The sequence below is a fragment of the Eufriesea mexicana genome, unplaced genomic scaffold (genome assembly GCF_001483705.2).
Source record: "Eufriesea mexicana isolate 0111107269 unplaced genomic scaffold, ASM148370v2 scaffold996, whole genome shotgun sequence".
In the NCBI taxonomy this organism is placed as follows: Eukaryota; Metazoa; Arthropoda; class Insecta; order Hymenoptera; family Apidae; genus Eufriesea; species Eufriesea mexicana.
In genome coordinates this window covers 343699-360995 of record NW_016909198.1, presented here as the reverse complement: position 1 = coordinate 360995, position 17297 = coordinate 343699, and the positions used below count along the sequence as shown (strand labels likewise).

The 17297-nt window shown below is 33.7% G+C and overlaps 1 protein-coding gene and 1 long non-coding RNA gene across 2 annotated transcripts in view; one reads left to right on the top strand and one right to left on the bottom strand.

Annotated features, from left to right (window-relative positions):
• Fur2 (furin-like protease 2) overlaps positions 1-17297 on the top strand; it is a 41925-nt gene that overhangs the window by 12458 nt on the left and 12170 nt on the right. The window contains exons 3-6 of the mRNA XM_017900051.1: positions 4405-4608; positions 12966-13260; positions 16180-16352; positions 17086-17295. Of these exons, the coding sequence (XP_017755540.1) occupies positions 4405-4608; positions 12966-13260; positions 16180-16352; positions 17086-17295 (882 nt within the window). The remainder of the gene's footprint in view (positions 1-4404; positions 4609-12965; positions 13261-16179; positions 16353-17085; positions 17296-17297) is intronic.
• On the bottom strand, positions 6394-12323 carry LOC108547516 (uncharacterized). Its single transcript, XR_001890213.1, has 5 exons — positions 12198-12323; positions 11376-11560; positions 7386-7484; positions 7139-7298; positions 6394-6455 (listed from the first exon to the last, which is right to left on the bottom strand). It is a non-coding gene; the product is annotated as an uncharacterized LOC108547516 (long non-coding RNA).

Sequence of the window (17297 nt, the reverse complement as noted above, 5' to 3'; positions counted from 1 at the left end):
GATATAACTGAAAGTGCAACAACTTCTTCGAGAATTAGAAACTAATCTTATAATTTGGGAAGACGATTTCAAGATGATCGTTGCCATTATACCTTCTTTAAGGAAATTACCTTTACTTCCCTATATTAAATAATATAAATTTATTAAATATTAAATAAATTTAAATTCCCTATAATTTTCCGAAAATTACTTCATATTCCGTTATTATATACGTGTCATTAGTGTGGGATTGGAATAAGTACGGCCCTGGAAGAATGGCAAGTGTGTCTGGACCCAGAACGAAAGAGACCACGCGCAAGAGGATCGATTTCAATGAATGTTTAGGTTAGAGTGAAAGATTAGATATACGTGCAGAGTGTTTGAAGGTACCGCGCCCTCGGAGGTTGCATAGAAAGAAGTATGATTGCAAAGGAAAGCCTGGGTATGGAAAAGGACAGATTGAATGCTTAAATAAGGGTGCCAGGGCGCGGACAGCACCAGTCCTTCACGTTCCTCAAAATAGTGTGTAAGTAGTAAAAGTCGAGCGTACCCATAGCGGGTCTCTAGTTTCGTAGCCAATAAGTATAAGTTTATTGTATTTTAAGAAGCAGTAAAACAACATTACGTTAGCCCATCCACCCACCCCGATCCTACATTAATGATAGAGTAATGAAAGCTGTTCTCGTGCAACATTATATTACATGAGTCATAAGCTTCTAAGGAAACGGTAATTGCCTGCAAAATAATTATACCCTTATACTACGAAATTAACAAATAAAACTTGGATGAAACTATAATATTTTCTTGTACCTAGCAAGGGCTATTAATCATCTTTCAATGAAATATCTTTTAATGGCATCTGTAAATTTATGGTTCCCAGTAAATTACCTAGTATCCCGCATAAGTACTGTTGATAGGTAATGGCAAGCTAGATATCACACGCCATCTTAATCTTACATGACTGGTGAGTAAATGTTATGTATATGCGAGGGGGATCTTACGTGATAACGTTACAGTGTTTAGACAGTGCTATTGCTACGTATCCTGCTTAATTCAAAATGCTGCCTTAAATTGAATTTCATGTAGTTCACTGACCAATTTCTCACAAAATTTGTTAAGAAGCATATTAACCAGCAATAAATGATTCTAAACAATACAATTAAAACTAAATAGAATTCCTTACTAAAAAATAACAAACAAGATAAGAAATATTCCAATGATTATGACAATAGCCTAAATCTTTTTCCTAAACCATTACATACTTTTGTACAAAATATCAAATATTCCTCTAAATATAAATTAATAAGATCAATTTCAGCAAAGTTACAAATCTGACGATTCCAATTTTCGCAGTTTATCTGTAACATAAACGAACGCATCACGAAACAACTGCTTACGAAGTAAGAAATACATTTCCCATTTTTTCAATAAACTCCTCGAGCCCATTCTCACAGCTTAAAAGTTTAACAGAACTCTCTACGGGCCGAATACGGTAAACTCGAAATTTCTATATGTTCGCCATTGCGTTTTTCCAAACAACGGAACGTACACGGACGCCACGACCGTGACACTTACCGACGCGGAACGCGCGACGAGTCCTAGGGACTTTTGGACGCGGGCCAAAATTCAGGGGCCGTGAATTTTCGCGGCGAGGCTTTAACGTCGAAATCGTCCGGGGATATGAATGAAACGATGACCGGGGCGTCACGCGTTTCACGCTCCGCCGGGTTGAAGCTCAACCGCGAAAACTGGTACTCGTCGATGGTCCCGTTTACAAGGCGCCATACGGCCGAATCCGTATATATTCCGCATGCTTTTCGTCCGCTCCTGCGCCGCCTGCGTATTTTTCCCGCTGACTCGGCTTGCTTAAATATGCGACACGTGAACCGTGAACACGCGAAATTCTTAATAGCCTGGCCGATATTCGGGCTACCGTGGAAACGTGACGACATATTGCGATTCGTCTGAATTTTCAGTGTCTACTTGGATGCGATCGATTCGTTGGGTAATATAAGGGGTGGTTGGTAGGAGAGATGCAAGTGATTAGATAGAAATACATATGGTGTGGATTCATTTTGATCGAAGATTGGGACTACTTATTGATGTACATGATGTCGACTTGTTTTGTATTAATAAAGATTAATTTCTATATTTTTTATTTTAATTTTACTGCGATAGATGGACGAACAGTTATGCGGCCGATTGTACCTAAATATAGTGTACATATTTAATAGTAATTGTTAAGACAGCAATATAGAAAGTTAGACGTGCCTTACTATCCTTCTTAAGCAATATAATTAACACAAAAGCACAGGACACGTACAACCCTACAACCTAGAACCAGACCCAATATATTGGACCCACGTGTGACTGACCCACCGAAGCGACGAACAGATCTCTACCCATAAATTGCGACATTGATTATTAAAATAATACCAAAAGGCAACTTCCCTGACTCCTCAATACTCCTCAGTACTCATCAACCGGAGGTCCTTCCGAAACACCCACGTCCAATCAAAAACTCTATTTTTTCTCCAATAACAGTCACTCTTAACCAGTCAAAAAGTCCATTTTTCCTCCACTAACATCCACTCTTGACCAATCGAAACAAACTCCAGGAGATACCGAACAGAACGTGACGAGACATTACAGAAATCATACAGAACTGAAAGAAAATCAGAAGCTAAATGTCAGCCAGAACGCAACACCACTCAGTATAACGCATACAAATTACATTCGAAATCGCAACTACCCGTGTAATAAAGCATATGCAAACACGAAAAAGTACTTTATTGCACATCCAAGGTACTTAGTATCTCAATTGGTAGAATATACTGAGAGCAGACATCCATCGCAAGATCTCTCTAATTAATGTTAATAGCAACATTACTATTACTATATAATAGTAATAATTAACTATAAGTGGAATTTATATCAATAATATTCGTATATAAATTTGACGTATATCATTGTCAAAACAATTAACTGTTACCGGTATTTCATCGTATTTAAACTACATCAAAATCCCATATGAAATTCTACCAAAGGGCACGTCGCACTAAATGTACAACTCTATTAAATGCTAAAACCGCTAAATTTCATGCGATACGCGAATTTCGACCACATCAAGCGAAATAAATTTCAATTCCATTGCCACGATAAATCAATCTCGTTTAACGTTAACGTCACCCCAAGGATACTCACACAAACGTGCCCTTATTCCCTTGAAACTCTTCACTCTACAACTTGTCCCTCAAATCCGTAATTTATTGTACAAAAATCCGATGCTGACAAATTTTCAAAATCATGGATTATCACGTCACTCGAAAAAAAAAGAAAAATAAAATAAAATAAAAATAAAATTAATAAAAAGTACATTTGTTGAAAATATTCGTAAAACGAATGCAGAATGAATAAACGAAAACACAATATGCCCAAAGGTATGGAGATAGAATTTTAGCGAATAAAAGTTGTTTAGTATAAAACGTATTCATTTTTATGGCCGCAATGATTTATTTTTTGCGGGTAAATTGCTCGTAAAATATTAAGACACGAAATAAATTTTATTTAACGAGTTTGTTTTTTATTTTCATAAATCTGGATCAGTTTTATCAGTATTGTGTATACGTATGCTTATTCATCGAGCCCCTCTACTCGTAGTAATTCCAAGCAGTAACTACTATATCTACACATAAATTTGTTTTTCCAAAATTTGTATTTTATTTATCTCGTGTGACATATAATACAAATTTTGGAATTAATTTACTGAAAATTCTCGAGAAATTGTACAGAAGATTATGCTAATATCCTATGCAACTAGAAGTAGAAACTGCTTGAAATACTTATGACCAAACAGAAATAAATCTACTTTTATTCGCTATTAAATTTTATATTATTTTTATTGCGATATGATTAATATTATTATTGGTACCTGCGATAGATCTTCAATTTTTCAACTTTTCATAAAACGATATTAACCCACTCACATCTCGAACCTACGATTTTTAAACATCACGTAAAAACCTAATCCTGAATCTTTACGATTATCTCGATATTTCTATTGCAAATACTATACATGTATAGCTAAACTCACTACTTGGTCCCTTAGCTTTTGAGTATGTAAAATATATATTTTGTACTCATTACCCTATTCAGAATCACCTCGAACAATAAAAATCTCACACATGTCTCTGAGCAAAATTTGTTAATTAATTCCACTGTCGAAGCATCAAGTTACTCACACCCCAAACTTTGAGAAATCGCTAAAATATCCAACTGTCCTTTTCTTGAGTACTTGCTATAATGTTATACGTCTATTGCCAAATACATATACCATGCGGAAGAACACGTATCGCTCGTTGCCTCGAATGTTCCCCAATCCCATACATGAGCGTTCAAAGAAAAATCACCGGCTGTTTTTTCCAGGTACGATGGTTCCAACAGCAGCACGAAAAGAAACGGAAGAAGAGGGACTTCGTGCCCACGTCGTTCGCGTTCGCCGATTATCCGGCGTTTTTCGACGAGTTCGGCCCACGTCCTAGGCAGGCCACGTTCCATCGACAAAGAAACAGAGGCGTGCCTCTTCAGAACCTGTTCACGGATCCGCTCTTTAAGGAACAGTGGTACCTGGTAAGTGGGCCCTTCGATTTTACTTCTCTGGAACCTCGACCAAAACGAACTACGTGACGGGACTACGTTCCCCAAACGTGGCGGACTTAACGACGTCCGACAGCACTTATAACGTATTCGGGATCCAATTCGTCCTTTCGATTTATCGAATCGGTTTTTGTTCCCCCTTTCGCCGATATTTATTACTCGGAATTGAAATTTGTAAAAATTACTTTGTTATTCGAATTGGTGATGTACTTTTTGATCAGGCTGTAACGAAACACGAAGACTCAAAATGGTTCGTAAAATATTTACTGTAGGATCAAATGTTTTGGATAAAAATGCATCGTTTTGAAATGAATAATAGTATAATCGGTTTTACATCGTTTTGCTCTTTTATTGAGAAAGTGAGGCTCAAAATAAATAATTACTGGAGTATCGTGAAATAAATTATCCTCACTTAGGAGGCACGCCCATTGAAAGAGATTGTTATAACGATAAGAAAGTAGAACAATGTAAAACCGATTATAATATACTTGGCAATATAAAATAGTGAATGTCCACTTCGAAACTGCACAACTTTTATCCGAGACATTTTTTCGTCAAGTACATAAACATTTTATGAGTTATTTCGAGTCTTGACATGACCCACTTTGTACAGGTAACACTTGTGTAACAATAAGTTTGGATATAATTTGTAAATTCTATCAAATTTTTAATTTCATTAAGTGTCAAGTTTGTGCAACTTGTAATTTTAATTAATTTTTCATTTTGTGATACGAATATTGTTGAATACAAAATAGCTGAAGTGAATCCCTTATTTTATTTACACAAAGGAGTATACCTTAAATTGGGTTATTAATATTGAAGAAGTCCTAATTTCTAAACTTTCAACCTATACATTGAATTTAGTTTAACTTTATAATTTTATAAATTATTATGTACTTAATAATAAATTACAATAATAAAGTACATAATAAATTATTATATACTCTATTTATATAATAATTTTTAAATTATATTATATTATATTATATTATATTACATTGCATTACATAATAATTCTAAAATTATATTACATTATATTATTATATAATAATTCCAGAATTATTAAATTATGCAATTAATATTACACCTACTGCTAACAATACACTAAATATCCCTATAACACAATGAACAAAACGAACAGAAAAGACAATTTAGAAATATTAACGTAATTACTGTTTTAATCAGTAGCAACAACAAACATCTCTACAATACCTAGAATTACAATCGTGTAGCTCATATTACAATTGACGGTAACAATATACTACATATCTACAACACGACGAACGTAAAGAACAGAAATCAACGTATAAATCCGTTAAATAGGATGGTATAACATATCGTACATAATTATACAATTACACGTCGTTTGGAACAATATTACGCGGAAATCTAATAATTCCAAACTGATAATGTTACTATTCGATCGTACTGCAATTAACACGGAGAAGAATACATAACGCTCGGCGAAATACGACCATTGGTTGTGACAAAAAGAATGCTCGATATCGTTGGGATTTCGTTGATGAAACAATTTTTCAAAATTCTGTTTTTATGTGAACAATCAAAAAACGATCGTTATTCGGGAATATCCAATAATATCCAATTGTTTGTTCGAGTTTCCATCATTCGGTTCGTTAAGTATCAATACATTGATCACCTGAATCGATTATCCACGCGATAGCCAGAAATTATTCAAAATTCTGTTTTCCAATAAAATATGCTAAACAATTTTTGTAAAAAAATAATATAAAATACCATGTGACTTGATCCGGTGATGTACAGAAGAGTGCTTGTGTAGAAACGCATGGACCAAAATTTTCCTGAAATAAAATATTATAATATATGAAATGAAGTACAAAATACTGCTTATATATAACACATAGAATAGAATTAAAATCAAAAGAAACTTACGTTAGATGCAGTGGATTTAATAGAGAATTCTATAATCCACCTCAAGAAACATACTAACACAATTCAATCATTCAAATTCAAAACAGCTTGGATAAAATGTATGTACAAGAAATGAAAACATAAGAAAAAGACAGGCAAAGAACTAAGTACACTCTCTTCCAGATTCTATCTCTGTTGATCTATATCTATTTTCACTTTCAAATAGAATCCTATCTGCATCATACATTCAAAAATCACTTGACCTTAATAAATTTGTCTGAACGAAATCTTGTTTATTAATAAAAAGCATCAGATCGTCGACATCGCGTAGCATATATCGAATTCCTGCCATTAATTCCAGAAACGACAGGGGCAGCGATCGCTGCTAACTATACCGAAAACGATCGTTTCGGGCGACGTGCAGAGAATTATGAACAGCGGCGCATGAGAAAGCATGGCCTCTGGCCGCGCTCAAATTTCTCCTCCGTATCGACAACGGATGAATCGTTCCCACCGTGCAACGGAATATCGATACGATAGTGTTGCTTCAGGTTTCTGCTTTCCGAGAAATAAGCTTAAGTCTAACTGGGATATAAAGAGAGAATTGTATTACCGTATTCGCTGCTGGTAAAATAGGTTCATCCGTTCCGAGAAGCTGCATATTGTTGCATGAAAAACTTCGTGAAGAATTTCAGTTGCTGGTCTATTTGTTGTCAGTAGATTCTGCTGGTGTCACTTCAAGCGATGGGACGATTCTCTTTAGCAGAATAATTCTAAAAAATATTATATTGTAATTAATCTGATTTACACAGAAATATTAAAATATAAATTATAAGAAAATTTTAAATTATTTAAATTACCTTTAAGAAGTGTATGTATTCTATGGAATAGAATTTTTCAAGTTCCAAATTATTGCTTGTGGTAAGAGAGCCACGTTGTTAACACGCTACTGTAAGTTTCTAATAACAAATGTTTTTATTGAAATACACATCATATGCATCAATAGTAGCAAACACATTCATTACCTCTCTGGTTATTATTATGAAGAAAATAACTTTATTAATGGAAAATCTGAAAGGTTGTTAATTAGAAGACAAGAGATCCAATATGCTAATTAAATATGAAGATGATCCAATAAAATATAGATATACTGTACTTGAGTTTAAACAAAGAAAGTTACTTCTACATCTTATACATATTTATAGAAATAAAGTTACTTCCTTGATGTTTTCTTAATATATACTGGAGTAATATAAACTGGAGTAAATTAAGATTAGATAAACCTAGTTTAAAGCTACATGAAACTCTTATCTTGTGTGATTATATGCTTTACACTGCACATTAACTATATATTTATGTACAAACATATTAGGACACAGTAGTTGAAGAAGGAAGATAAAAGAACATTATATTCTATTATTATGGAACAGGAAACTATAATATCTACCATAAAAAAATATAAAATAGCTCTTCAACCACTAATCTTTACATATAAATATCCTATTTATTTTTTTCACGATATTATCTATCCTATTTCCTAAATCTTACTTTACTATTTCTAAAATTTTATTTAAACCGTTTTCAATATAAAGGTGATTCTAAAGTCTAAATCTTCGTTTTCTTACACTTTAATAAATTTATCCTATCATTCTTCTCTCTTAATTACATTTCTTACAGTTACGTGGAACCTTTTATTTTCGACGAGATAATTCGAAGTATCATAGTTTCGACATGGTCTTGTTAAATATTCTCTACACTTCGTTCGAAACGCTTCTATTTTTCTAGTATAGTCCGTCTCATTCAATTATCCTCTGTTTAACTGGTTAACAGGCAATTTTTTCCTCCCTTTTCCTCGAACAATCCCCATCGAAATTTTCCATTTTCTCGTTTTAACCAGCGACTGAATCGACGCGATTCCTAGGTAAAACATTTGCACTCGGTTATTCGGAAAAAATTACCTTCGTTTAATATCCAATTACGTCATGCAACTCTGCATTTATTTTTCCAGATATTCGTTCAAGAACCTCACCTTTCCTAGACAATTTTGTGATTCGTATATAAGGAGATGTGGTAAAATGATTATTAATAAACTCGAAGCTTAAAATTATTTTGGAAACAATGGTTAATTCAGAATTCACTGGTATTATTAATCAGATAATCGATTGAGACTATTTCTCTGGATAGTAAATTTTTTCGTTTCACTGAAGATCTTAAGCTTATGCTATTACAGAAAACAAGGCCGACAATCGTGGAAAACTTTCGATTAAAACATGAACAAAACTATCTCTAAAGGTTTCTGAATATGTTGAAACATAAGAAAGATTAAATAATAAATTAATAAATCTCCTGAATCGCATTTTGCAACTGATCCTATTTAGAAATATACGATCTAAAGAATTTTAGGAAACCCTGTAAAAAATTAATTCATCTTTAAAAAAATAATTGTATATATATATATATATTATACACTATCTATTTTAAACATCAAGTTTAAATTTTTAATATTACCACGTGTTTAAATCAGTATCTTTCCTATTGGTATTTACTTCCAGCACGTAGAGAACGTCGTGAACAGGTGTTAAAAATTTCAGCCGCTTAACCGCGACAAACCGGCAGAGATATCGTTGGCAAGCTACTGGGCTGCACGAAAATTTCCTCCCAATTGAAATTCAATGAATTTCCCGCGAACCTTTCGCGCTCGATAAGGTTTACGATTTTTCAACCGTGAGATAAGCAGATTCGCATGAACGATACGCGGAAAATACAAACAACCGCCTGCGTTGAAGCACTCAATGGAACATTGAACGGTGCTTGCGTTGGCCAGATATTTTTACGATGTCGTTGTACCGTTTAAATTGGAGTGAGAGAAAGAGAAAAAAACAGAGAAATAAACGGAGAAAACGAAGTAGAAACGAAGAAAAATATTCGAAGCCGGAATAAATAATATTTGAAACGAATAAACGAAAAAATGAATAAAAGCTATTTATCATTCCACTACTATACTAGTCCGTCCTAATGTATACACTTTTTATGACTATTAAATTGTGCATTGAATAAAGAATTGTTATATATTTACTGGAAACACCTTTGTTCATGGGCTATATTCATTCTTAAATGTATTGTAAAAATCGATATTTTAAATATTCTCCTTTATATGCATATTATAACAAGCAGGCTTAGTTTGTAAGATATTTCTATGCAGCTTTCAATACTATCATAATGATCTGTACATGCATGTATGCGCGTGGTATACAGGTGTGTTATATATACTGGATTACCAGGCTCCGTGATTTGTTTATGGAAACAACGGACAAGCGAAGGTTTTCTACTGACACAAACGCAACCACATTCATACACAACATATATGTAATAAAGTGCAATATAGTAGTATCGAAAATTCTATGTGAATATCTGGAAAACTAAAACTGATCGCCAATTTTCTTGCAGGAAAAAGTTGTTCAAAATGTCGACCTCTATAACATACTTAAAAATTAATAAAATCCATGAACATAACCACTTCAATAATTTCACCAACGTTTAATATTCACCTACTAATGAAATCGCATAATTAATTTATATAATTTTTGAATATATAAATTTAAAATTCTTCACATTTCTTGGTCTTCTCTCTTCAAAGTTTTGTTCTGAATATTAATTTATTCAGTAATCGTGAAGAATCTGAAAAATGATTATATTAAATATTTGTAATTTTAGCAGTAAAAAAGAAAAAATATATTTATCTAAAAAGAAAAAATTTCCAAATGTCTTCACTAAAAAAATACTCATACTATGTAATTTGTTCCTTAAAACCATGCAACCTTTGTCAATAACAATTTTTCATATAACGTATAATTTAGAAGTCACTCGGGATACTCGTGTTATTGATAAAGCGTGTCGTTTCTATCCTCTCCCGCTTGACAGCTATTCGTCATATAGACAAAAATTTTATTAGAATTATATCGAAAAGTTCCGACGTTGTTGCGCAATAAATTTATTCCTTCTGACACACACGAAATATGATTTACTGTTATTACGGGGTTTTGTACACGAAAGAACTGGCCGATATTTATGCACGCTCATTAGAGGAGTTAATTAATTTCAAGTATTGCAGACGTGATATTTCACTTATGACAAAATACGTTATTACCGAATTGCACCTATTCATTTTGCCCTAGTGTACAACACACATATTTCTTGTCGACAAATCTGTAAATTGCGAGGCGAAATTCATCGTTCGTGTTTAACGCGATTAATTTTACTGATATTTCGTTAATTAGTTTTAATTTTTCGGTAGACATCTTTGAACCATATTTGTTCCTGTTCATTTAGTTCTTTTTGCCGTCTGTAGGTGTCACTTACATAATTTTAACGATTCTTTTAAATTTACTTTTACGTAGTATTAATACATATCGAATTGAAATAACTGCGTCACAAAAATCACGACCTAATAAATTTCCCGCGGCGATTTTACGATCTTAGAAATACGTACTAACATTTTAATTTTAACATTACTCACTAAACAAATTTCCTATTACGATTTACCTATTACGTTTCCTCGTTAAAAATTTAGACATTTTCGTATCGGAAAGTAAAGTGAAATCAGAGATTTGAAATTAGATAATCATAAAAAATAAAGCAGTCACGTATAATCATTACTCCTTTCAGAAGAAACATCGAAACGTTTCGTAAAAATTCCAAGCATCTTTATTGAAAGTGCGTATGACGTCATTCGATCTCTGATAAAGATGGCTGAAATGATTGCGAAACGTCGAAACGGTTCTTCCGAAAGGACGCGATACACTCAAAAATCTCTATTTCAATAAATACGATTAAAACGAAGTAAAACATACCTTTATTGAGCGGTATACGTCCCTAGCGTCGATTTCTGCCATTTTCTGCTTAATTGGAGCGGAATTTTCAACTATTCTTCAGATTTTTCCATTCTCGATTAACACGTTACCCCTCTAAGCAGTCACCAGTGATCGGCACTGAGTTTGTTGGTGGCGCCGCCAATAGTTGGTGGCATCGAATTTAACTAACGCGTTTAAATTGAATATTTTATTAAATATTTATTCTAATTTACACATTTCTAGTAATTCTAATATTACGGTACCAATATGAAATGTAAAATGCATCCTATAGCACTTAATTAATTTACTATCTACTAGGATACATTTAACATATGCATATTATTATATATTTTATCGAAATAAATATAAATATTCCTACGCTGTAAAATTAAAATCAAATTCAACCGCCATTAAATTTGATAAAGCAGAGCATCACGTGACAAGAAAGACCTATTACGATGTACGTATATTTTTCTATGAATCTTCCTATTACAAATTACTCATTACGAATTATCTATTACGTTTTCACATTGGAAATTTAGACATTTTTATACTGGTATGTAAAGTGAAATCAGAGATTTGAAATTAGATAATCATAAAAAATAAAGCAATCAGATATAATCATTGCTCCTTTCAGAAGAACCATCGAAACGTTTCGTAAAAATTCCAAGCATCTTTATTGAAAGTGCGTATGACGTCATTCGCTCTCTGATAAAGATGGCTGAAATGATTGCAAAACGTCCAAACGGTCCTTCCGAAAGGACGCGATAAACTCAAAAATCTCTGTTTCAATAAATACGATTAAAACGAAGTAAAACGTACCTTTATTGAGCGGTATACGTCCTTAGCGTGGATCTCTGCCATTTTTTTCTTAATTTGTGCGGAATTCCTCAACTATTCTTCAGATTTTTCCATTCTCGATTAACACGTTACCCCTCTAAGCAGTCACCAGCGATCGGCACTGAGTTTGTTAGTGGCGCCGCCAATAGTCGGTGACATCCAATTTAACTAACGCGTTTGAATTAAATATTTGATTAAATATTTATTCTAATTTATACATTTCTAGTAATTCTAATATTACGGTAACAATATAAAATAGAAAATGCATCCTATAGCATTTAATTAATTTACTCTCTACTAGGATACATTTGATATTCGCATATTATTACATATTTTATCGAAATAAATAAAAATATCCCTATGCAGTAAAATTAAGATTAAATTCGACCGCCATTAAATTTGTTAAAGCAGAGTATCACGTGACAAGAAAGTCATATTACGACGTGCGTACAATTTTTTAGCATTCTTATTTGCTATTATTGCGTGTTATTAATGTGATTAGACTACTTTACCAGCAGTAAACGACTTACTTATAACAATTATTAGTTTACAAATTTCAAATTGTGGCAAAAATCGGTAGCAAAATGTAACTTTTTTCTCGCGAATGCATATCGTATTATAGGAGGTTAAAAAATTTCGTTGTTAGTTACTATATCAAAAAGGAAGATGACTTGCAAGAATATGAGGTTTGTTGAAGCAATATATATTCTGGTTCTTGTTAATCAAAGTATAATACTTGATTTGTTCCAGAACGGTGGAGCTAAAGACGGTTATGATATGAATCTTGGCCCGGCATGGCAAAAGGGTTATACCGGTAAAGGAGTCGTTGTGTCGATCCTCGACGACGGTATACAGACGAATCACCCGGATCTGGCGTTAAATTACGATGACCAAGCTAGCACGGATATCAATGACAATGACAATGACCCAATGCCAAGAGACAACGGTGACAACAAACACGGAACTCGCTGTGCTGGAGAAGTCGCTGCGGTTGCTTCCAACCAATATTGCGGCGTTGGCGTGGCGTACAATGCGAGCATCGGAGGTAAGAGATTGCGAATTTTTCCTTGCGGACAGTGGGAACCATTGGAGAGAGAAAATAAAAAAGATAGAGAACTTTTAGTCGTTTCACCCTATAAATAACCGTCCGCCTTTCCGCGTACTCGGTTCCGAAATGAAAACGCAACTGCAGCGAATTAAATTTCATTCGGATACACGGCCCTCTTTATTAGAAGTGACTTCACTGCTATTCAGTGATATGAATTACGATCTCTTTCTCTTCTCTTACGATAAGATGTTTGTCTCAAGTTCCAGTTAAGAAGGAGATGGGGTTGGTATCTGTTGGAGTTTGTCATATTTACTAGGATTGTCTTCGTTTTACAAAATCAAGGAACGAATAGGTTCAATTCTTTTATAGAATTTGACTATTTTAGAACAATAGCATAGGACAAATTTTTAGAGGTAAACAGTAAGCAATTCAAATGTTATATAATTTTTAAATAATTAGTGATACATGTACTTATCATCACAAATAATGATAGTATTTCAAAAAACAACAATGATACGATGAAATCTATTACCTATAGACGTGATAGACTAAAAAACAAATGAAAAGTTATTAGAAAATAAAATATAATAATTAGGTTACACAATACACAAGATTCCACGCGATTAATATAATTAAGTAATAGTATAAAATACATGGAAATCAACATAGGCACGTATTCTTCTTTTATAACTTTAATCAATGCAAACACTCGTTTTCGCTTTCCATCTTCTTACTTCCTCAGGATACAGTTGGCGACTGAGTATTGTTTCATCTAATTTAGCAATGCTGCCAACCCTAGTTACGTGCTCGCCATAAATATCACTACTCTCGATACCAACTGATGACAAATAAACAAATATTAAACTGGTAACAAATTTCTAAGTTAAATTAATATTGTTAATACTGCTTTTTTAAAAATTTTAATAAAATTATGGTGTTCTAAATTATTAGAAAGGATTACAAAATAAGAATGTGATTAATATAATTTTAGCTACGTAAAGCAGTATTTACAACACCAATCAAATGCAATTTGCAATTCTGATTTCCACTGGAATTTTAAAAATAATTCTGTCGGTTTGTTTGAAGACGAAACCAGGGGATAAAATTGTCGGGACAGTTTTCATTTCCATTAAATTTATTTATAATATTCATCGATAACGTGTATACGGCATTTTATCTCCACACAGCCATTGTTTACTTCTGTAGCCTCGACAGTGCCGTAGCTACGCGTAATCACACAGTTCCAAATGAAATGAAGCTACCATATAACAGTTTACGAAAAAAAAAGAAAAGAATACGAATTTATTACCTTTGTTTAAAATATGCTTAAAATATTGCATATTGCAATGCAATACATGAATGCTCAAACTAAAATAAATAGACTGAAGGAAATAAAATCTGAAAGAAGAAAAATAATTAAAGCCTGGGAGGAAAAAAAATTATTATCTAAAAGAAAAAATTATTATTAAATTATTTACGGGCTTGGGGTGTGGGTGTAGTGAACAATTTATTAACTTTTTCACTTTTATTATAAATTTACGTTGTGAACAATTCGTTATTAACAATAAATTTAATAATTCGTACACTTTTTGTTAACTGTAACTGCATTCTACTTCCATAGGATAAATTTCCATGATACGTATAGATATATATGTAAAAGCAGAAACACTTGAAAGGGTATCGGCAAGATTAAAGAACTGTAAAACGAGAAATAAGCAAGTGGTTGTTGGATTAGGATCGGGTGTGAATGAGGAATGAATTCTTAGAATGTGTGATGCATTGTGGGGATGCGCGTAATGAATGTGTAGCGTATATGAGAATGAATAAAAGACGTGTTAACAATGTTGAAAGGATAAATTGGCTCAAAACTCGGAGAGAAGAACGAAAGTTTCAGTCAGTCGTATAATCATTTAGCTCGTAATAGATATATATTTTAAAATTGAATAGAATCTCTTCTCCTTTTATGCCAGTCAGGTATATCCCTACATATATGTAAAAATATGTTTTGGCTGAAATGAAGAAAGTTATACAATTAATTCTATACAATCTCAAGAAATTTTAGAATAACTGTTTATACCTAGAAAATACTTACTATATTCACAGGCATATTAAAAAGTCATCTTCAATTAAAACGATTGAAATCCCATAGCATCTATCAATTTTTTATAGATTTTTCAATAAATCCTCGAAGTAGCCTACCAAATACATCAAAATAACAAATTTGAAACAATTTTTTCGTAATCCTCCTATCTTGCACGATCAAATCTTCAAAATCCCATTTTAAAATCTCTCTTTCCTCTTGAGATCAACCAAGTTCCATCTCCACCAATCTCACCCATATTTCTTAATCGCTTCTGGAAAACCTCATCTCTGTTTCTTTATTGCAAATCTTCTTACCACCTTTAGTGAATACTGCGTTCAATTTCCTTCCTTTTTCCACGTCCCCGTGACAATTACCAGAGTGTCACTCATTCTACGTATCGAGCCGCCGGTTATAAGTCGTTTCGTCTCACGGGAATATCGAGTTCCGATAACATTATCGGCTCGTTTCCATTAAAATGCATGTCAACAGCCCGTGTTCGATTTAACGCGTCCGGAATAACGTATAACAGCGGCATCGAAGAGATGCGTTTTCCTCTGATGGAATTTAATCGTTGGAATAAGGGAAACAAAGAGAAGTAGAGATATAGACGAGGAGAAAGAGAGAGAGAGAGAGAGAGAGAGAGAGTAAGTAGAGAGGAAATAGAAGGAAAAGGATAATTAAAATTCCACTAGAATTCTAGTTTCTTGCGATTAACTCGTTTCGTTTCGCGGCGGAGGCTCGAAAAGCGCGAATTCCATGGAAATCTGGGAAACTCAAGAGCGCGAGCAACGAGAAGGAAAGCTATCTGACGCACATACCGTCCGTGTTTTCAGGCGTGCGAATGCTCGATGGCCCGGTAAACGATGCCGTCGAAGCCAGAGCGCTGGGATTGAATCCTGATCACATCGATATATACAGCGCTTCTTGGGGCCCGGAGGATGATGGCAAAACCGTCGACGGACCCGGGCCTCTTGCCAGGAGAGCGTTTATCTATGGCGTAACCAGTGTAAGTTACAACTTCCTTTCTTTTTTATTTTTTTTTTTTTAATTTTTCCATACGATATAACGATGTGTTAATATTTTGTGATTAATTATGTGATATCTCGTGTCCAAGCTTATATTGATTGCAGTAGAAGATTGAGGGAGTCATCAGCTTCTTGTACAAATCGAAGCTAATGGGTGTCTGAAGTTTGACAACTACAATTGCCATGGAAATATATTGCTATTAGAATAACTATGAGATTTAGGAAGACTGATGGATAAAAATCTTAAGATCTTGTCTAATTTATAAGTAGCTTATATTTGTAAAATGAAGGATATTAGTATTTTGATTTTAAGCAACATATTTGTTAACAGCTGATTAGTAGCTGATACTAAAATGTCATAAACAAGACAAGAACTTATGTGTTACATCCTAAAGGAGTATAAACACTCTGTAGTATTATATCAGCATAAGTTTTACGTCATCAGCAATCAACTTTAAGTTGTAAACAAACCGAAGCTTATACCTATAGCTATGAATTTATTACATACATTGAGAACTTCAGACTTTACAAGATATAATCTCTCAAGTTTGGTTTCTTCCTCTCAGAACCTTATTAGAATTAAAATAATTACCCTTTGAAGTTTAAATTTCCACATCGGAAACCTCGGTTAAGGAAGTAGACAAGAGTATCCCTTAACATGCCACCAAACCCTCCTTCAAAGATCCTATTAAACAATTTCCGTTCCAACAACAGGGTCGCAAAGGCAAAGGCTCCATCTTCGTATGGGCGTCCGGTAACGGTGGTCGCCACACGGACTCCTGCAACTGCGATGGCTATACGAACAGTATCTTCACCCTATCTATATCAAGCGCCACTCAAGGTGGCTACAAGCCCTGGTACCTGGAAGAATGCAGCTCGACTCTCGCCTCGACTTACTCGTCAGGCACGCCCGGTAACGACAAGAG